This window comes from Schistocerca piceifrons, chromosome 4, assembly GCF_021461385.2.
Source record: "Schistocerca piceifrons isolate TAMUIC-IGC-003096 chromosome 4, iqSchPice1.1, whole genome shotgun sequence".
NCBI classification, from domain to species: domain Eukaryota; kingdom Metazoa; phylum Arthropoda; class Insecta; order Orthoptera; family Acrididae; genus Schistocerca; species Schistocerca piceifrons.
In genome coordinates, this window is record NC_060141.1 from 142,172,809 (window position 1) to 142,195,655 (window position 22,847).

General features: G+C 39.4%; 1 protein-coding gene across 1 annotated transcript in view; it reads left to right on the plus strand.

The window, feature by feature from the left end:
• LOC124795203 (exocyst complex component 4) overlaps nt 1-22,847 on the plus strand; it is a 234,362-nt gene that overhangs the window by 16,637 nt on the left and 194,878 nt on the right. The window contains exons 2-4 of the mRNA XM_047259109.1: nt 10,987-11,148; nt 11,243-11,412; nt 22,352-22,517. Of these exons, the coding sequence (XP_047115065.1) occupies nt 10,987-11,148; nt 11,243-11,412; nt 22,352-22,517 (498 nt within the window). The remainder of the gene's footprint in view (nt 1-10,986; nt 11,149-11,242; nt 11,413-22,351; nt 22,518-22,847) is intronic.

Here is a 22,847-nt window from a genome sequence, read left to right on the forward strand (position 1 = left end):
ATGTCCTTGACTTCCTCAGCCATTTGGATGTATTTTTCAATTTTTTCTCATTATTATTATTATTATTATTATTATTATTATTATTATTATTATTATTATTATTATTATATCGATAGGATTGTGGAAACATCACGTCTATTACTGTTAGGGAAACAGTGTAATTCGAAACCAAACATTTCACAATTAGCGGTGTCAGGATGAATCGTGTTTATACTGTATGCACTGTCCACCAGACAGGGACTAGTTGCGAGCAGAGTAACATGCCCGTGACAGACTCCAATGTACATGCATGTCGAATTTTCTCATTGTAAATCTCTAATCAGTGTGGCAGACATATGGCATAGAAAAACAATGTATATGTGGATATGCTTCTGGTTCTTGGTGCATCTGATAATGGGGCTGGTGTTGCTGCTCATGAATATGCTGCTAGATATCCTCATCAACACCATCCAGAAAAATGTGTGTTTTCTCATCTGGAGCTGCGCCTTCGGGAGTCAGGTTGTCTCCTTCCACCATCACGTGACAGAGGTCGTCCACAGACTCACTGTACCCCAGCCACTGAGGAAGCTATTCTGGAGGTCATACACCAAGAACCTCAGTGAAGTACACGTAGCGTAGCAAGGCAGATGCGTGTCTTGCAAAGCCCAGTCATTAACATGCTGCATGAGCATGTGCTGCACCCTTATCATTATGCTTTCACGCAACACCTGCATCATGCTCATCACATCAGAGAATGCTATTCTGTGAATGGTTCCAACAACAGAAAGCCAACGGTGACTTTGTGAACACCGTAATTTGGTCAGATGAACCAGCATTCACTCGTGAGGGTGTCTTTAATATGCACAATGCCCACCATTGGTGTGAGGTTAACCCACACCTCACCCAAGACCGTGGATACTGAGTTTGCTTTGGTATCAATGTCTGGGCCGGAATATTGGGTGACAGGTGGTTGGGCCCTAAATGTTGCCTGACCAGTTGATTGCATGAAGATATCTTGCATTCCTCTCGAACTATCTGCTTGATGTGCAGGAAGATTTTCCACTACATGTTCGGCAGAGGATATGGTTTCAATGCAATGGTGCACCTCCACACTCTTGTGACAGTATTTGGACAGAACATTTCCAGGGAAACGGCACAGACATGGAGGTCTAGTTGTATGGCCACCACTTTCACCTGACCTAAATCCCTTGGGTTTCTTCCTGTGTGGACACCTTGTAACCTCCCCTCACTTATCGACCTTAATGACAGTAAAAATTAAACCACGTGTACCTAATGGAAATTTGGGAAAAGCAGTCATCACCGAAGTTAATCTGTCAGTAAAGAGGGAGGAAAGGGTTACATATAAATGAAAGGAAAAATGCAAATGAAACTGGTGGAAACTAATTTTGAAAAGGGGTAAAGTTAATCAAGAAAGTAAATGTGTGGTTGCTACGTTAACAATTAACTGCCGTTAATTAGATATTTGAGATTTGGGGAAAATTACGGTCGCCAGTCCTATGGACAACTACTATAATAACTGAAAAAGAAAGGTTATTGCACACATAATTAGCACTAAAAGTGTGGCAACTGAAGGTTGACACGTGTCGTGTGAAAACTGAATGTTTGTCAGAAGTAATAAATTTCGCTACACTCTTGACTTAATTTAGCAAAAGAATTAATAAAACCAGAAAATTGAAAGTTAATTTAGTGACTGAAATTAATAGTGAACTTTCTTTCTGAAGCACTACGAAATTAAATAAAATAAGGTTAGTCTTGGGCTACCTCAACAATCATCTCAAAAGCAACTTGAATCTACACAATTTGGAACTAAGAGATTTAACTTTGAACTTGAATTAAATGATGTTGAACAATTAACAATAGTAAAATTTAGTACATGCCAAGCTGAGCTGCAGTCACAGGTAAGCTAAAATAGGGTAACAAAACTCGCACTCTTAATTTGTGCTTGTGTAATCTAAATATTGTAGCCAGCTATGAATACTTTAACTGAACTTTGAAATTAAAGCAGTGAAATGGAATGATGTTACTTTAATGCTGCTGCTTGAATATCAACAACACATGGGTTCATTTCTGAAAAGGAAGCGACCCTGCTTGGTAATGCAATTGGGACAATGAGCAACAAAGGTTCATGCTAAGTTGCTATATTTTTGTGATGCGAATGGAACAGTTTGAAAAGCTGAGGTCTGCCATACAGTTCTAAACCTTTACGTGCTTTCAGTCTTCCTTGTTGGTTGATAGAAGGTTTGAAGTCGTCAATCGAAGAGGTGGCGACAAGCACTTATTGTCGGCCGTCGCTGTTGCAGAAGCTGGATGTTGGCGCACCTTCTTCTCGACACCAGGCAAAACGGGCTCTTGATGTGTGCCTGCTAATGTTTCCCATCTGCGACACCGTGCCAGAAACTATCATAGCAAGTCGAGCGCAATTACATGCTGCCAAACCCCGGAAGCGCGGCAACTCGCGGGAGCGTCACTCAGCACACCTGCTCCATTGCCCTACTCCAGCCAGACTCAGCTCTGCCTGTGCTCCACGCGGCAGAGTTAAAACTAACAAAGATCCTAAACACTTTGGTTCTCCACACGATTGATCGATGTAATTGTTTGATGGCATAGTTTTCCCTAGGCAAGACCCAGCGTAAAAATACAAATAGTGTTTACAAAACAAACCAATTATACATCGACATAATTGCATAAATATATATATACAAATAGTAAAACAATTACAATATATAAAGACACAGAAATATCATATCTTCAGGTAACAAAATAAGGAAAAAAATTTATAGTACAATAGATGGAAATAGGAGGATATGCATCTCCCTGTGTTACAACCTGAAGGAGCACATGTAATCTACTCTGCCGACGAATGTGGAAGAATTGGTAGCGTGTGTTCATGCTGCTCTTGTTACTGTGGATGCACCTTTGGTGCAAAGGGACCAGAGCTTCATGGTCCGGCGAATTGCACAATTTTTGGATGTGGAGGGAGGTCACTTTGGCCATCTGTTGTTCTAAGGACAATGTATTCTGTTGTGAAGGTCATGCAGTTTAATATGGACATTATCGTCACTGGTTGCTAATGTGCGACATCTGAGCGCTCATATTACATGTAGTATAAATGACAAGTAGATGTTGTGTTATTGTACTGTGCTGTCATCTTTAGTATTTTGAAACCGATATTGTTTTTGTAGTTATTCTGTCCTATGACAGTTTGTGTGTTTCAACTGTCTGTTTCTTATTTGTGCAACCACATATTTGTTATGTTCAGCGTTGCAAAATGTTGTAAATTTAGGATACGCGTGACCTAAGAAATGCTGTATATTACAGAATAAAACGTCAGAATGAAATTAGCAATAAAAAGGGGGGGGGGGGGGGGGCCCAACCCAGGATCGAACCCTCGACCTCCTGCATGCTAACCCAAAACTTTATACACTGCACCAGTATGTGCTGACAGAGGTAGTCACCATACATGTGGTTACAGTGTTGCCAGACTGCCACCCTCTTTAACGTCCTTTTTCTGCCAGATGTACTTGCCAGACGAAATTTTGGGAGAGACATTTTTTTATTGCTGGCATGTGAGGAGTCGTGCTGCGAAGCCCGAGTGCGCAAATTTCACTTCATCCTGTATATCGCAGAAAAAATAACGAAGAAACCATAATTTTGGATGTATTGGTTGACGATATTTTTATTTTGACAAAAAGTGAAAGTTAAATGAATAGTTTTTAGAAACAACTTCAATCTGAATTTTTTATGCATGATTTAGATGAAATGAAATGTATCTTGGTGAAGATCATAAGAAGTTACAATGGAGAAGAGCTATTAATTGACCAATGAATGTACACAAAAAGAAAACCAGAAAAATTTGGCATGAATAACTGCAAGCCAGTTTCTACACCTACCACAGGGTGTGAAGTTATTAGAGCCAAAAGATGATGAAATATGAAGGTAGCTTACTTGGAGGCAGTGGGAAATCTTTTATATTTAGCTCAAATGTCTATGCCAGATTTTGCCTTTGCTGCTAATACAGTGAGCAAATTTTGCATTGTGCTGCCCCCTACTGCCAGGTACTCCATATCAGCAGCCTCAGCAGTCACTAGACATCGTGAGAGAGCAGAAGGGGGAACTCTGTGGAACTCAAAGACTTCCAATGTGGTCAGGTGATTGGATGTCACTTGTGTCATACATCCGTATGTGAGATTTACACACTCTGAAACATTTATAGGTCCACAGTTTCCAAGGTGATAGTGAAGTGGAAATGTGAAGGAACACGTACAGCACAAAAAACGTACAGGCCGACCTTGCCTATTGACTGACACAGACCGCCGGCTGTTGATTGGTTGGTTGGTTTAAAGATTAAAGGGACCAAACTGCAAAGGTCATCGGTCCCGCCGGCAGTTGAAGAGGGTCGTAATGACTAATAGGCAGACATCTATCCAGACCATCACACAGGAATTACAATCTGCATAAGGATCCACTGCAAGTACTATGACAGTTAGGCGGGAGGTGAGAAAGCTTGGATTCCATTTTTGAGCAGCTACTCATAAGCCAAACATCACGCCAGTAAATTCCAAACGAGGGTTCGCTTGGTGTAAGGAGTGTAAGCATTGGACATTTGAACAGTGGAAAAACATTGTGTGGAGTGACGAATTACGGTACACAATGTGGCGATCCAATGGCAGGGTGTGGGTTTTGCGAATGCCCGGTGATCATCATCTGCCAGTGTGTGTAGTGCCGTCAGTAAAATTCGGAGGTGTTAGTGTTATGGTGTGGTTGTGTTTTTCGTGGAGGGGGCTTGTACCCCTTGTTGTTTTGCATGGCACTATCATGGCACAAGCCTACACTGATGTTTTAAGCACCTTCTTGCTTCCCACTGTTGAAGAGCAATTCGGGGATGGTGATTGCATCTTTCAACCCGATCGAGCACCTGTTTATAATGCAGGGCCTGTGGCGGAGTGATTACACAACAATAACAGCCCTGTAATGGACTGGCCTGCACAGAATCTTGACCTGAATCCTATAGAACACCTATGTGGGTGTTTTGGAATGCCGACTTCGTGCTAGGCGTCACCGACCGACATCGATACCTCTCCTCAGTGCAGCACTCCATGAAGAATGGGTTGCCATTCCCCAAGAAACCTTCCAGCCCCTGATTGAGTGTATGCCTGCGAGAGTGAAAGCTGTCATCAAGGCTAAGGGTGGGCCAACACCATATTGAATTCCAGCATTACCAATGGAGTGCGCCACGAACTTGTAAGTTGTTTTCAGCCAGGTGTCTGGATACTTTTGATCACATAGTGTATGTTAGATGTCCTGTGATGTAGTATGCCTTTATATCGAGCTGGGAACATACTAAATATAGTAAAATATACGTTCCTAAATAGTGTTTCTCCATCAACACTATTTTACTGTTAAAAAATATAATCCAATATACAGGTAGAAACATTAAAAAAGTAAAACCTTGTACTTAATTCATTTTTTTACTACATAGGACCTTTGTTACATTATCACATGAACAGGGACATATTGTTAAGGGAAATTAATACTAGCCGGCTGTGGTGGCTGAGCGGTTCTAGGCGCTTCAATCTGGCACCGCGCAACCGCTATGATTGCAGGTTCGAATCCCGCCTCGGGCATGGATGTGTGTGATGTTCATAGGTTAGTTAGGTTTAAGTAGTTCTAAGTTCTAGGGGACTGATGACCTCAGATGTTAAGTCCTACAGTGCTCAGAGCCGTTTGAACCATTTTTGAAATTAATACTAATTAAGAAAACATGCCTTAACTGGAAATTAATTACATACAGTATAAAATAAAAGTAAAGCATTTAATGTGACTGCGTAAGTTGTTAATTTCAAATTATCAATAATCGACAGAGAATGAAGATGATGATGACAAGTTCCATTTATTAGGAAGCATCCCAGATTTTATCTATAATTATTTGAGAGCCTGAAAGTCATCTGCAAATTTGTGTCGTGTACAGGGGATAATGATGAGAGACAGATGTTTTCATGTTATTAAGCTAACTTGTTCCAAATGTGTACAGATATAAGAGAATTGTATGTTCAGCATAATCAGATGAAGAATTAAGACACTGGCCACTGATTCATTAGGATATAGTCTCAGTCTCTGTCTGGCTGTCTTGATTTAGGTTTTTATTTTCCTAAACCTGTTCTATTATATTCCAGAAAGCTCATGGCAACCATCTGCCCCTTGCCTTTCATTAAATGAATTTCGTCAAATGTTTTTCCTTGTACTGAGCTGACAGGCCTTATGTCATTGTATAATGATCTTTGTACAAATAAAATTACTAATACTAGTACTAAAGAAAATCCAAATTAGGATGACTGAATGAGATAACAGTCCTGCTACAACACCACACCCTTAGTTGCTGAGATAGGAACTAACAATTCTGAAAGCTAGGATTATTTTTTATTACTTTTGTATGCAACTGTCAGCAGTACTTAGAAGTTTGGTTCTGGGAGAGGCAGGGTGTTACTACATCTTCATCTACATGACTAGTCTGCAGCTCACACTTAACCCTAACACTTGGATCTGTCACATGGATGTCTAAAGGGGGGGGGGGGGGGGGGGCAAAAATTGACCTCGCATTCTTTTCACTTTCTAACATTTTTTTGTTTGTTTGTTTGTTTTGTTTTGATTATTTAATGAACTAGGAATTTCTTTACTAGGTTGCACCACTCTTTGCATAGTTATCAGGAACATTATAACATATAACATGTACAAATGCAATAAATAAAGTAATGAATATGAGAAATATTATATTTGTATCATGAAACTAACACTTTCATATACATCTGACTTATATTAAGAAATCATAAAAAAACGTACAATGGCAAACCACAAATAAGAAAACAGAAAATCAGTCAGAAATCACAATTGAGTTTTTCCCTCACTCACTTTCAACTTCGCAACCTCTGCATATGATTGTTTTTGCAGAATGAGTGGAACACACATACTTGGAACACCTGCAATAAACTATAGACACTTTTGTCATCTCGTCTTTTTCCTTTTTAGAGTTTTTACTCTTCAAACAGAGGTGACATCTTCCTCTTGAATAAAATTCAACAGATTGAACAGTTTCAGTAATGCTAGGCAGTGTTTTCCCTAGAACACTTTCCATTGCAGAGATGATAGGCTTTTGTAATAAACTCATGATATTCTTTGCTCTCTCTTCCACAGCTGGCCTAATGAGCTGTTGACCTAATTCTAGCAGATACAACCTTCTTACATTATACTTCTTATTCCTGTCGACTCATCCACCTTGTTATCATTGTGTTGTGTGGAAAGAAGTAGGAGATTCTTAGTAAGCTTCAGTTTGGAGATGTATGAAAACAAGGTAACTGGTGTGTTGCCTGTTTTTGGATCTGTGAATAAGAACTTAGAGGAATGTAGCTCTTGACCCTGCATCTTCTTTAGCTGTTCTGGTATGTGTTTCCTGTTACTGTAACTTGTCATCATTGTAAAGCTCCTCGGCTAGGTCTATGGATGTATAATAACAATCTGTTGTTATATTTCTTCCACTTCCTACCTGCGGCTTCTAACTCCGGTCCTCGGCAGATCGTTCATCCATCCCTGCACAGACCTCCATTTTTAGAAAATACCGAGTGTGTGCATCTGATTGCATCCTAATGAATATGCCATACTTCCCAATTTTGTCTTTCATAAAGACCCTAGAGGGACATCTTCCTCGAAATTGGGAGAGCATTTCATCAATCGTTTGCACTTTGTATGTAGTATTTCACAAACATTTCGTCAGTTTTGTCGGAAATTTCGCAAAGTGGGCAAAACTTTTCCTAAAACTTCCTGGCAGATTAAAACTGTGTACCGGACTGAGACTTGAAGTCGGGACGTTTGCCTTTCGCAGGTAGAGCACTTGCCCGTAAAAGGCAAAGGTCCCGAGTTCGAGTCTCGGCCCGGCACACAGTTTTAATCTTCCAGGAAGTTTCATAACAGCGCACACTCCGCTGCAGAGTGAAAATCTCATTCTGAAAACTTATCCTGCTTTCATCTTTTAGTTCTTATTCCTTGATCATCACATCGAATCAGGGACAGAAGTTCTCCACATCGAATATGACTTATTGTAGTTATGTAGATGTTCTTTCCAATTACTTTTCCCCATAAGTCCTCAAGAGGCAGTCTAGTGTCATTATTTGTGTCCATGAGTATCAAAATACCAATGAAGGCATACATTTCTTCTATGGTTGTAAGTTTTAAGTTCTTGTTATGAGCTTCTTGGTTTGTATAGTCCACAATAATCCTCATTATTTTGGGCGTTATAAACTTTTTGAAAGATTCCGACACACTAGAGGTCAAGCCTTCATGCGTCAAAACTTCATGAAAATTTACTATATTTTGTACTGACCTGTGTACTTGCCTTGGAGGCACAGTAATATATTCCATACCACTTTTTGCTGTAACAATGATTCTGGAAGCAACTGCATGCTGTTTAGCAGGGGATGAACTCCATGAACTTGACTCATTTTCAATTGCTGTGTCAGTATCATATGTCACAACTATATCATCTTCTTCTGGATCACTTTCATCACCTTCACTATTATACTGACACCTCTTCATCATCTGTGAGAAACCTCTGATACTGATGAGACATTTTATTAGAACTACGAATAATGTACAACTGCTTGAACAACAAGGAGATCTATTTCAAAGCAATGACGGCAACACTATACCGTTGCTTCTTCACTTCAACAATTAGATATATTAGACAAATAAAACAAATACTGTGGCCAATTTTTGCCCCCCCCCCCCGCATAGTGGTGCTAGGATAAAATTCCTGGCAGAGTTCATTGAACCACCTTCAGTCTATTTGTCCATCATTCTGCTCCCAAACAGCGCATGGGTAAAACGAACACTTAAATCTTTCCGTGTGATTTCTGATTTCTCGTATTTTATTACAATGATCATTTCTCTCTGTGTAGGTTGGTCTCAGCAAAATATTTCCTCAGTCAGAGGAGAAACTTGGTGACTGAAATTTCATAAAACGATGTCATCATAATGAAAAAGCCTTTGTTTTAATGACTGCCACCCCAGTTCATGTATGACATATGTGACACTGTCTCCCTTATTTCATGGTGATAGAAAATGAGCTGTTTTTCTTTGAACTTCGACGATCTCATCTGCCAATTCTATCTAGTATCAGTTGATTTGTTTGCACCACTTAACGCCCGCTGTTTACTTCCTTCTTTGTTGCTGAGCGATGTATCACTTTTCGTTCTGACGCCTTTCCTGTATCTTTACTACTTTTTATCTGTATAAATAATGAACTATTGGTTTTGCCGTTTAACAACTTTTTAATAACTGTGGAAGTATTACAGGCATCAGGTCCCACCTAATGTGTCACCCGCCTATACGTTTTACATGAACCTTTCAAGACTCAATCGATCTGTTTACAAAGAGAAAGCAGAATATCTCTTCCTTTGACATTGTCCAACAACGACCTAGGAAGCTCGACACTCTCGCGGCCCAGGCTCTTCCATGGCTCGCGGTAGTTTGCAGCATTCGTTTTATTGTTTACCCACTTGCCGCTACATCGAACTTTCGTGGTGATCGTTGGGCAATGTCTTCCACGTTATCTGCAACATAAATAAACTTTCTTCCCACAGTATTTTTGAAAACCCAAAAACAAACTTAAAGAACGTAATAATAATAACTGTTCTTACAATTATTCATATAAGTCTTGGTCGATTTAATGAGAGGTGGGACAGGCCTAAGCCTTGTGACACCACAGCAGCAATGCCCTAGAAGATTATGAACAAGTATAGTGTAAGCAGTTTCTCTAGCAGACCTGTTGCATCTTCTAAGTCTTCTGCCAATAAAACACAGTCTTTGGTTTGCCTACCCAACAGCATTATCTGTACGGTCATTCCAATTTAATTTGTTTGTAATTGTAATCCGCGAGTATTTAGTTGTCTTTAGTCCTTTAGATTTATGTGTTTGGATGATCTCATGCTTCTCATTATTTAGATTCAGTTGCCCTTATTTGCACTATACAGATATCTTGCCTAAATAATTTTGTAATTGGTTTTGATCTTCTGATGACTGCACTAGATGGTAAATAACAGCATTATCTGCAAACACCCTAAGAGGGCTTCTCAGATTGTTTCCTAAATTGTTTATATAGGTTAGGAACAGCAGAGGACCTGTACCACTTCCTTGTGGAATGCCAGATATCACTTCTGTTTTACTCAGTGACTTTTAATTGGACTGTGACCTTTCTGACAGGAAATCCTTCATCCAGTTCTACAGCAGAGATAATACTCCATAGGCACACAATTTGATTTGAAGTTGCTTATGAGAAATTGTGTTAAAAGCATTCTGGAAATGTGGAATCGTTTGGGATCACTTTGTTTTATGCTGCCTGTTCAACAGATCTTACTCACTCACACCCAGTTTTGTATATCAGTTTACTGAAAGGCATCTCCTACCAGACATTGGAGGAGAAACCAGCCATGTTGTGGTTCAGCAAGTAAGTGTTGTGTGTGGGCATGTTGAAAAAACATGTTGTTCACTTGCACAAATGGATCTGTGAAATCATTCCTTTGAGTGAAATTGACCGCCCACTTGCTGAATATGCTGCTTGATGTAGCACATCCAATTTCAACAGCTGCTTCATACAGAAAAAAATACTTTCTTTATATATTAAATTGGTATTTTATGTTTGTGAAACAGTTCTGACTTGTGGTTGAGTCAGTCTCCTTCCCTAGTCCACAGGCATGTTTTTTCCCCAAATTGTTCTTCCTTTCTTTCTCTAGCCCTTACCCTTTTTTGTGTCCAGAAAACTTCCCTCAGCGAATTTCTGAAACTGTTTCCTGCAATTCTCTACTTATTGTTTTCTGCTGATATCTGTGCTTCAGTATTATTTGGCTTGTAATTTTGGAATGTAATAATGTTAAAAATACTACTAAAAGCATATATTAATTGTGTATTATTGCAAGTTTAACAAAGGGTTAATGATTACAGAGTGGATTATTGATGTCAGTGATACGGACTCTGTCTGCAAGTGAATCAAATGAACAGCGAGACAGAGAAAAGGGTAAATTGGAAAGAGAATACAAGAAAAGTGACCAAAGATTGGATGAACTTGTCTCATTGCATGATCAAGATCTTACACGTGTTATGCAGGTAACTGTAAATTGTATAATTTAGAGTATTAAAAATGTTTTAAGTAATTCGCATGATCATAAAATGTATATATTTTCTTTTTTTTTTTATTCAGCTGTTTGGAAAGCTCTCTACCCGAGTGCAATTGTCACGAGAAAAAATTCATGCTGTTAAAGAAAACTTACATGCTTGCAAAATGCTCCTCCGGTGTCGGAGGGAGGAACTGAAAAAATTGTGGCTTGAGGGAGTTGAGCATAAACATGTTCTGGAACTCTTAGAACAAATGTAAGTTCATTCTTGTGCTTGACAGTAAAACATGTGATTAATTTTAATTAAACGTTATGTTTTGATGTCTATGTGCCATCCCATTTTGCTTTATTAAATCTTTTATCATCATCCTCTACATTAACATTCACCTGATGCAACACAAGTAATGCCAAAACCACACTTCCAAATGTTGTTGAGAGAAATTATTGATAAGAGCTCTTGCTCAGTTGTATGTACCTGTGGCCTTAACATTTGTGTGTTTCTTTTCATGCCTGCGTAAAGCTTGGCAATTTCTCATCCTTACCACTTGAATGTCCTATCTCTCATTACCATTTTCATTTGATTAGTTACACGCTATCCTCCAATACACAACTGTTATTCTACCAGAATTTTTAAATTTTTGAAAAACTGTGATATCTATTCATTTGTTATCCATTATTATGTTTGGGGTGACTGGATAACAAAAGTTCATAATGACAAAAGAAAATTTAGAATAATGAATCAGGAACTGTTAGTTAAACAACCTTCATACTCAAATTGTGGGCAACATTTGTACATAGTCACATTGAATTCCCAGTGTTTCTGCCTGTTCAGTATATTTAGCTTATTGACGTACAACTTATATGAAATCCGTGTCCGGCCATCCTGATTTAGGTTTTCCGTGATTTCCCTAAATTGCTTCAAGCAAATTTCTTCCCAGTTCCTTTGAAGGGGCACGGCCGACTTCCTTCCACATCCCTTTCTAATCCGATGAGACTGATGACCTCCCTGCCTGGTCCCCTCCCCCACATTAACCAATCAACTTATATGAACTTTCTGAAAAGACAACAAAATGCTCTCAGAATCTGCACATTAAATATAGTAATACATATAATCAGTACTGGTCATACTGAGAACAAATCTTTGCTCAATGGCAACTGAATGCAATGCGTGGAGATTTGTTTAAAGTTCTCTTGAAAAAGAATCATTTTATGATCAGAGAACAAGATAATTAGTGAAGTTGCATTTGTTGAATTTGAAGATAGGAAAACCTCTTGTGATATGGAATGAGTCAAGGTATATGTTCACAAAAGACAACCAAACCATAGAAACTTAATCTTTACAATGTACAGATACCCATATCGTGCAATATTGGCTGGATATAACTTTAACCTATTGACTATAGACTTGGACATCTGTGAATTCATTTCAGGTGGTGTGCACAGACAGTTTCTGGAATAAAACCATCAAGAAGGGTAGGGGAATACTTATGCTGGGGAGAGCAGAAAAGCAGTTGTTAGCAGCCCACATAGATAGTGAATGGACATCATTTAGTTCCAGCATAATGGATGTAGAGGAATTATGGGCAGAGTTTAAACTGATTGTCTCTGGAGAAGTATGTGCCGAGTAAGTGGATTCAGAATGAAAAAGACCCACTTTGGTTTAATTATGAAATCTGGAAAATGCTAAGAAAGCAGAGATTGTTGCACTCTCTGGTCATAACAGAACATGGAAATGCCAACAGGTAGAAGTTAATGGAAATTCATGCATCTATAAAAGTCCAATGCGTGAAGCATATAACTTCTTCCATCATCATCGTTAGCAAAGGATCTTGCTGAATAGCATAGAAAATTCTGTTCATATATAAAATCACTAAGTGGGTCGAAGGATTCTATCCAGTCACTCATTTACTAATTTGATGTAGCAGTAGAAGACAGCAAAACTAAAGTTGAAGTCTTTAAATTTCACATTTAAAAAGCATTCTTGCAGAAAGATATACAGACTGAAGTATTTATGGATCAGGTTCTTGCTTTTAACTGAGTCAACAATGGTCCTTAATGGTCTGTCACCCTGATGATGATCATGAGCATTTTTACCTTATTTAAGATTTGCTGCTGCTGTACAGTGCCACGAATGTACCATAGTACTCATTTGCCTCCTGCAGAGGATTGAGAGCTATAAGAGAGCTCACATCTTGAAACACCCCCGTTTAAATTCCTTTATTGGGTTTTGTGTGATTTACAGAAGCCGCCAAGCAGTTAATTATTATGATTATATGACCATGTTCTTAGTGGATGAAAGGCTTCTGTGGCTTCGGGGGGTATTTCAACCGAGTGCGGCTGTTCTGAGACTGAACAGTTAATGATTGAACATTTGTCTATTATTAAGGACCACAAAGGTTGCGATGTACAAACTGGTATATATTTTCTACTAACACACAAATTCTGAGGCAGTTGCTACCTTCGCCTTACACGTTTAGTTACGGTTATATCTTTAATAGGTTGCTGATTTTAGGTACTTCGTCACACACAATGATGATGGTTAACATTCACAACAATCCTCACTGCAATCCATGGTTGTTGCTGGCTGATGCGGTTGACGCGAAACACGAAATTCGGCACTTGTCACTTTTGGTTTTATATCACTCGTGAATTGGTATTGATGAGGGTCAACTCCATGATGATCGGGGGGGGACGCGCTCATTCGTCATACTCCGGTGAATTTGCTGTTTACAACTCACTCGACCACCGTTCTTGCCCGTCTCTCCAGTACTACCGCTCACTCGACACTCGTCGCACTGCCTCCTTCTGCTCTCGTCAATCGACTCCTGTCTGCTATCGACCTTGGTGTCAGATACTAATAACTATGTTTGTGATCACGTCATGGATCCCTTACAGTCTACACCAACTCACTATGAAATGACATAACTGCCTTTTTAGAGAACTTTCTTGTACTTGCTTGTCCTCATATTTAACGTTTACGATGTTAGGTGATAAACCTCTTATTACTCAGAACAACACATCCAAAATGAATCACAGGACAGAACATGAAAGAAAAATGACATTTCTCCTCAGTTTCTTTCAACTGTGTCTGGGTGTTGTCATTGTGGGTAGCGGTGCTTGATCTGGCCTTCCAAAACACTGCCAAGCTTTGATGCCAAAGTATAAATACTATCTCCACAGCAGGTGGACACTCTTGACAGCATCGCATGTTGCTGATGTCCTGTGCTCATGTTTCTCCCATTGTCTCTGCACAAACCAAATTTGAAGCCTGCACAGTGGAAATTCCCCACATTCTAACTACCTGAACAGTGTTTCACATGAACATCTTTCATCTGACTGCAGGGAAGAGATGGAACACCCTGTTACACCACTATACATACCGTTGTTCAACTGTCACACAGTCTCTCATATGTAGGACATAGAAGTTGACATCCCTGGCATTGAGATGCAAATGAAAGAGTTGAAAACAAATAGGAATCTCAGTTCAGTTTTACAGAGAGTACTCTATGGGATGGCCCCTTCTGTTTCCTTGCATTTGTCATGAATCTTTTGTCCAGTGCAAAGTTCAAAGTGACTGGAGAAAAGCCCAGGGGATTCCTATAAACATTTTTATAAGAAGACGACAAACACTGGTCTGGCTATAGAAAGTTTTTTTTTTAACCACGACCAGCTTCATGCCAATTTAGGTGCATCCTCTGTTGATCTAAACAGGGATTACCAAGGAAGTATTTCACAAGTTTCCTTTTTACACTGGCATTTTTAATATTGTTAGGAGTATAATAGTGCCGTGTGTTAGGTGCTTATGTAAATTGTGTCTACAACATTATTGTACACTTTTCTGACACCTCTCCTTGTCCTCCACTTCGTAAATAAATTAAAACCCGCTAGAAGCATTTGTCAAATTAATAAAATGTCGAGGTCCTTAAAACAAAATAAAATGAGTATTTGGTGTGGAGAGAATAAAATAAGTCCTACAAAGCATGCAAAAAATGTATACAAGCACCAATAAAAACATACCAAATTATCAGCTGGATGCAATGCAGGTATGGCCATAAGGAACACTGAACTAGCTAGAGCCCTATGCAAGCTGCAATGAGGAAAAGTACATTGACTGTGGTGTTTGAAGACCCAATGAGATGGCAAAGCATGAAAAGAGGGGAAGGTGCTGTGTGTAAAAATAAATTACAATTTAAGTTGGCAAATACTATGAAACATGGACAGTGCATGGATAGAAAACTAATGCAGTAAAAACCTTATCATGCAGACTACAAAAATTTCTAATGGATTTTATTCCATGCTATTTGAAAACCAGTGAAGAATTTATAAACAGTAAAGGTTTTTACATGAAGCAAAATACGTTGTCTAAAAATAAGAACAATGGGCTATCTGGTTAGATAGTAAAAATTTCCTAAAAATATTCGTGTGTCTCAGTTGTGTCTTGGTCCTTAAGATGAGCTCAGGTGGTTTTTGTAAGTCTCGGAAAATTGCAGTCGCTTAAAAAATATTAAGGTTGCTACTATTATTCTCCAAATGGACACTACTATCCATTAAAATTGCTGCACCACGAAGATGATGTGCTACAGACGCAAAATTTAACCAACAGGAAGAAGATGCTGTGATATGCAAATGATTAGCTTTTCAGAGCATTCACACAAGGTTGTCGCCGGTGGCGACACCTACAACTTGCGGACATGAGGAAAGTTTCCAACCGATTTCTCACACACAAACAGCAGTTGACCGGCTTGAATGGTGAAACGTTGTTGTGATGCCTCATGTAAGGAGGAGAAATGCGTACCATCACGTTTCCGACTTTGATAAAGGTCGGATTGTAGCTTATCGCGATTGCGTTTATCGTTTCGCGACATTGCTGCTCGCTTTGGTCGAGATCCAACGACTGTTAGCAGCATATGGAATCGGTGGGTTCAGGAGGGTAATACGGAATGCCGTGCTGGATCCCAACGGACTCGTATCACTAGCAGTTGAGGTGACAGGCATCTGCACGGCTGTAACGGATTGTGCAGCCACGTCTCGATCCCTGAGTCAACAGATGGGGACGTTTGCAAGACAACAACCATCTGCACCAACAGTTCGACGTCGTTTGCAGCTGCATGGACTATCAGCTTGGAGACCATGGTTGTGGTTACCCTTGACGCTGCATCACAGACAGGAGTGCCCACAATGGTGTACTCAATGACGAACTTGGGTGCACGAATGGGAAAAGTCATTTTTTCGGATGAATTTAGGTTCTGTTTACAGCATCATGATGGTCGCACCCGTGTTTGGCGACATCGTGATGAACGCACGTTGGAAGCGTGTATTTGTCATCACCATACTGGCGTATCACCCGGCGTGATGGTATGGGGTGCCATTGGTTACACGTCTCGATCACCTCTTGTTCGCATTGACGGCACTTTGAACAGTGGATGTTACATTTCAGATGTGTTACGACCCGTGGCTCTACCCTTCATTCGATCCCTGCGAAACCCTACATTTCAGCAGGATAATGCACAACTGCATGTTGCAGGTCCTGTACAGGCCTTTCTGGATACAGAAAATGTTCGACTGCTGCCCTGGCCAGCACATTCTCCAGATCTCTCACCAATTGAAAACGTCTGGTCAATGGTGGCGGAGCAACTGGCTTGTCACAATACGCCAGTCACTACTCTTGATGAACTATGGTATCGTGTTGAAGCTGCATGGGAAGCTGTACCTGTACACGCCATCCAAGCTCTGTTTGACTCAATGCCCAGGCATATCAGGGCCATTATTACAGCCAGAGGTGGTTGTTCTGGGTACTGATTTGTCAGGATCTATGCACCTAAATTGTAATCACATGTCAGTTCTAGCATAATCTATTTGTCTTATTAATACCCGTTTATCATCTGCATTTCTTCTTGGTGTAGCAATTTTAATGGCCAGTCGTGTATGATTTGCATACTCTCATGTACGTCTGTTATCTGATGTCTTGTGTCACATAAATGCGCACTTAGTGCTGATCTTGAATTCCTGCAATTTGTACACTCTTTAAACTGAGTTGAAAGACTTCTGCCAGTTTGGCCTATATTTTTGTCTTCACATTTCTGGCAAGAGGCATGATAGATACCCAACAACTTGAACCTATCGCACAACATACTTTCCTTTTCTCTAAATTTTTGGCCATTACTCATAGGAATATAATAAGCTGTGGCTATATTTTCGAAACCAGGTATTTGCCTACTCTGTCAGAAATCTCTTGAAGGAAAGGATACCTATGGTACCTTTTTTTTTAGATAAAGCTGTATTGTCTATTGTGGTAAGAGAGCTGACAATCTTTGGTTGGGATGAAAATTGTGCCACAGTGTGATTCATATTGAGCCTTCATACTATACCCCTATTAATGTTACATACAAAAACGTTATCATAACCATTTGAGGCTGCTATCAATTGCATGGTCTGAAACTCACATGTTAAAGCATACTGTGTAGTATTCTGTTTAAGTTCTCCAAAATATTATTATATTTCTGAAAAGAGTGTCTCTATGATAGAGAAATGTCATCATTATATGTTGCTCAAATCACTATTTTTTTTTTTTTTTTTTTTTTTTTTTTTTTTTTTTTTTTTTTTTTTTTTTTGGAATATAGTTTAAAATTTTATGTCATATTATGTTCGAATGTAGTCATCAATACATTGGAAGGCAGAAGGATAATGGAGGATCCATTGTGAGAGCCTGTTTCTGTATGTATGTGGTATCTCTGAACTTGAAATAATTATAATTAAAAATTAGGTTGAAGAACTGTAGGGCTTCATTGATTTTGTCCCAGGATCTTTTGTTGTGCTTAAAAAGATTCTTACTTATTATTTGGTACAACTGTTCAGTCGGAATGCCGGAGTGAATTTTCTTTATGTCAAAGGATACCAGCGAATTGTCTTCAGGGATGAAAAGGCTAGAAAGTGTTTTAATGAGGTCATCTCTATGGGAAATTTTAAAATTCAGCAGGTGTTTGAAAATCTTATTTAAATGATCTAACAATAGCAATTCAAATGATATCCAGGCCCATTTCTGGCATACATTATATGACAGATAGGAAAATTATCTTTGTCCAGCTTTATGGAATTCACAGGAATAATTGATCTTTTTTTGGAATGTACTGTAAAAGATTTTTTTGTCCTTCATTGTTTCGTTAATACTAGCAATCTACTGTGCAGTTTGGTCGTATCTACTTTCTTTCTGTGTTGTTTACCCCAATAAACTGTTTAACCATATCATCATATGATTATAGCAGACATTGATTTGTCTGCCTGTGTGATAAGGGCTCCATTGTCCTTGCGTATTTTATTTATTTTCCGTAAAGTAATGTTTTCTGTATGCCTAGAAGAAGTGGATGAGTAGCAACATTGGTAACAGTCAAGTATTTTCCTATTACTCTATTGTCTGTAGTAAGTAAATTCCCATCTAGGGCTGAAATTGAATGAGAAATCAGTTCATTGAATTTCTGTTGTGATGGTTCCTGCTGAGTGTTATAGAATGAGGCCTTGTACAACATTTTTTTTCCTTTTGGTAAAAAATAATGTTTGTCAGATTACTAGTCTTTGGAAGGAATGCGAACTCACTTTTTGGTACTGCAATATTAGGCCTACTATGTTGAATCTCCTGTAGTTTTTGAAATTTCCTATCCTGGTCATTAGACAGCCAGTATTTGAATTCGAGATACATGTTAATGTCTCGCATGATATTTTGTGAACTTTGGATGAAAGGCAACAGGCAGATTCCAATTTCCTAGATTTCCAGAAAACATTTGACACAGTGCACCACTGCAAACTATTAAGGAAAGCATGAGCATACAAAATAGGTTACTAGGTATGTGATAGGCTCAAAGATTTCTTAAATAATAGAATCCAGTATGTTGTCCTTGATGGTGAGTGTTCATTAGGGACAAGAATATCATCATAAGTGCACCAAGGGAGTGTTACGGGACTGTTCTTGTTCCCTGTGTACGTAAATCATCTGACAGATAAGGTGAGCTGCAGTCTGAAACCGTTTGCTGATGACACTGTAGTGTACAAGAAAATATTGTTGTTGAATGACAGTGGAAAGGTAACAATGACAGACAGAATTTCTGTTTGGTGTGATGAATGGCAGCTTCTCTGAATGTAGAAAAATATAAGTTAATGGCGATGAATAGAAAAAGAATCCTTTAGGAAAAGATACAGTCCTGCATACCATATAAAGAAGACACGTTAAGTTGGAGACAGGCACCATTAAAATACACTTACACAAAGCTTTCGGCAACAGCTTTCACCAGCAAAAGAGAAACAGAGAAACATACACCATTCATACACAAAAGCAAGCACACATCACGTGTACCTGACTGCCTACTCCAGCAGCTCAGACCAGAATGCAATTATCGCATCGGATGGCAGCAGCAGCCTGAAGGGGGCAAGGAAGGAGAAGGTATAGTAGTGTACTTGTGTGGGGACAGAGGGATGCTGTGGGGGGACCAGTGAAAAGGAGAGGAGCAGGAAAAGATCAGCAGGTGTGTTGGCAGGGGGTGGCAAACAAAGAGGCTGGGAGACAAGAATGAGGGGGAGATGATAGAACAGAGGGTGAAAACTGATGGGTGGAGGACGGTATGTTACTGTAGGTTGAGGCCGGGATAATTTTGGGAGTGGAGAATGTGTTGTAAGGATAACTCCCATCTGTGCAGTTCACAAAGGCTACTGGTGGATAGGGGGAGCCAGATAGCTGGAGTAATGAAGCAGCCATTGAAATCAAGCATGATACACTCAGCTAGCTGTATTTTGTGCTACAGGTTAGTCTACTTTGCTCTTGGACACAGTTTGGCGGTGGCTGTTGATCATGGTGGACAGCTGGTTGGTAGTAATACCAAGGGGGGGGGGGGGGGGAGAAGGAAAAAAACCCACAGTTCAATGGTTGCAGCAGAGGGTGGCCCCAGCCCCTTGACCCACAACCTCCTGACGCTTCACCTGTTGGCATTCTAGTCCCTGCACACCCTGCCAAACAGTGTTCCTCTGTTCTCCCACCCATAGACTACTGTCCCTTCCCCTTTCCTGCCCCTCCAGATTGCTGCTTCCATTCCATGTGATAATTGCATTGTGGCCTGAGCTGCTGGAGTTGGCAGTAATGTGTGCATGAGGTATGCTTGCTTGTGTGTATGAATGGTGTGTGTTTCTCTGTTTTTTGTTTGCTGATGAAGGCTGTGGCAGAAAGCTTTGTGTAAGTGTCTTGTCTTTGTGGTAAGTAGCAATCTGTCTTTTCCTACACTTTTATACTTCTACTTGGAGTCTCCATTATTTAAAAACAATTCTGTAATGTTCGAATACAGTAGTAGTGGTGTGTTTCTTGACAAAGTCACATTAATTAAATGCCTAGGCATAACATGACAAACTGATATGAAATGTAATGAGCACTTAAGCATTGTAGTAAGAGAGGCAAATGGGCGACTTCATTGTGAGGGGAAGGTTACAGGGAAGTGTAGCTCATGACCCATTCTTGATTACTACTTTAGTGTTTGGGACTCCCACTAGGTTGTATTAAAGTGAGAGGTCAAGCAATCAGATGCCTACTGCTGGATTTGTTACTGGGAGATTCAATCAACATGAGTAAAACAGAAGTGATTCATGAACTCAAACAGGGTTCCCTGGAAGAAAGAAACATTCTTTTCGCAAAAAGGCATTTAGAAAATTTAGAGAACTGGTATTTGCAGCTGACTGCAGAACTATTATACTGCCACCAATGTACATTTTGTGTAAAGACTACGAAGACAAAATAAGAGAAATTTGAGCTCTACAGTGGTATATAGAAAGTCGTTTTCCCTTCACACCATTTATAGCTTGTGGAGTGTGTGTGTAGATGTAGATGTTGTATTCTTTTTTCTATGCAGAATTCTTTACAAATGCCTAATGGAGAGCCAGCTAACTAGCTCTGCTCAGATAAATGTGCCAATATTCTATCATAGGTCACTTAAAAAAAAGTGGGGGTCATTGCAGCATATTTAAGCCTGTCTGAAATGTCCTGAGTCATTGATTGGCAACATAGAGAGCTTAAGGGCATTCCTATCAAATCGTCAGAATACTGTATTTCAATATTATGTTAGAAACACTTTCACAGCTGGCGTCATAGGTGCAATATACTAGCATCATGTGTGCAGTAACTTGCTTGTTTTCTTTGTTACATTCTACGCTGTCATACTCTGAGGTATCATACTATGGTTTGTGTTTTCACAGAAGATATTCTTAGCCAACATTGCGGCTATCAGAGCAGTCTTTTGTAAATGTTCATGAACTTAAGGTTGTGACTGTTCAGTTATTTCAGAATTCTAGTTATGCCATTCCAGTTAAAATACTTTCAGGGATGATTTTAGAAGACATTATCAACACATTCAGTCAGTAAAGACCAGACATAATAACAGTTTGCACTTGCGTAGTACTTACAGAAGATGTACTTCATTCTGCAATTCAATTTTAATACAGAAAAACAGAGGAGTTTTCAACCTGACACATTTAAATACACATAGTGTGGATTCCATGTGACGTGCTCTCTTCTGTGCAGGAGTTCCTCACTGTAGTTTAAGTCCTTTCCTCTGATGTATTGATCATGTTTATGTACTGCAGGAAGACTTCATTTGTTTCACGTTGTTTTGTTTTTTATTGGCTTGCTGTGGACAATATAACTCATTTTCTGAACAAGTATAGTTGATTCAGATAATCCCATGGGATGATAAAAAAATTAATACAGGATATTTCAGAATTTGAAATGAATACCCAGGTGGTATTCTGGAAAGACTTTGGAAATTTCATAGTTTGTTTTGAGAGAATAACTGTGTAGAATCTTAATTTGAGGTGTAACTGCAGTTGAAGATATGGAGACAATTCTGAATAAGATAAATGGATGAATACTGTCATTGAGAGCAGAGCAATATTGGGTAGTAGGAAAGACTATGGAAAAAGACTCTGTAGGTGGGGCTGAGCTGTTAAAGGGAAGAAAAGTGAATGTACAGATAAAGAAAAGTTAAATTGATTTCTGTGGAATGTAAATACTTTGTTGTGGATGGGAGTGAATTGCAGCAAAAGTACTCCAAGAAAGGTCACACTGATAATGCTCGATTTGAAGCAATCAGTGTATTTCATTCATCCTCTTGTTTTCCACTATTACATTTGGGCTTATATTACTGCTAACATTTTGTGCTTATTCCTAGTGATCAGCTTCGGGAGGTTCCTTCAAAGCTGGAAATGCATTTGTCAAAGAAACATTACCTGCATGCAACCAGGCTTTTGGTTTCTGCTCTTTCTATGGGAGAAGGTGACTTGGAAGGTGTTGAGGCTCTTCGTGAAGTCAGGATGGAACTACAGGCCAAGAAGGAGGTATGTTGAAATGAGTTTTGCTGTGTTTGTACTGTGTGTCACACACTGAACAGATCATAGCTGGGCAGGGATGCACTGAGACGTAAAACACACTGCCTCGCGCTGCGTTATTGTCATTGACAGTCGGGCGAAACTGGAATGGGTTGCACCAATGATGTCCAATATTGTAGCAGGCTTGTGATGGAGAAGCTGTGCTTGAGCTTTGGCAAGAAACATTTTACACATATTGTGTGTATTTTAATGATAAATTTCACTGCTGATATTAACAAACTTTGTCTTTGTAAACCATATTCATCAAGAACTCTCAAATTACATTATGAAAAGTGTCTT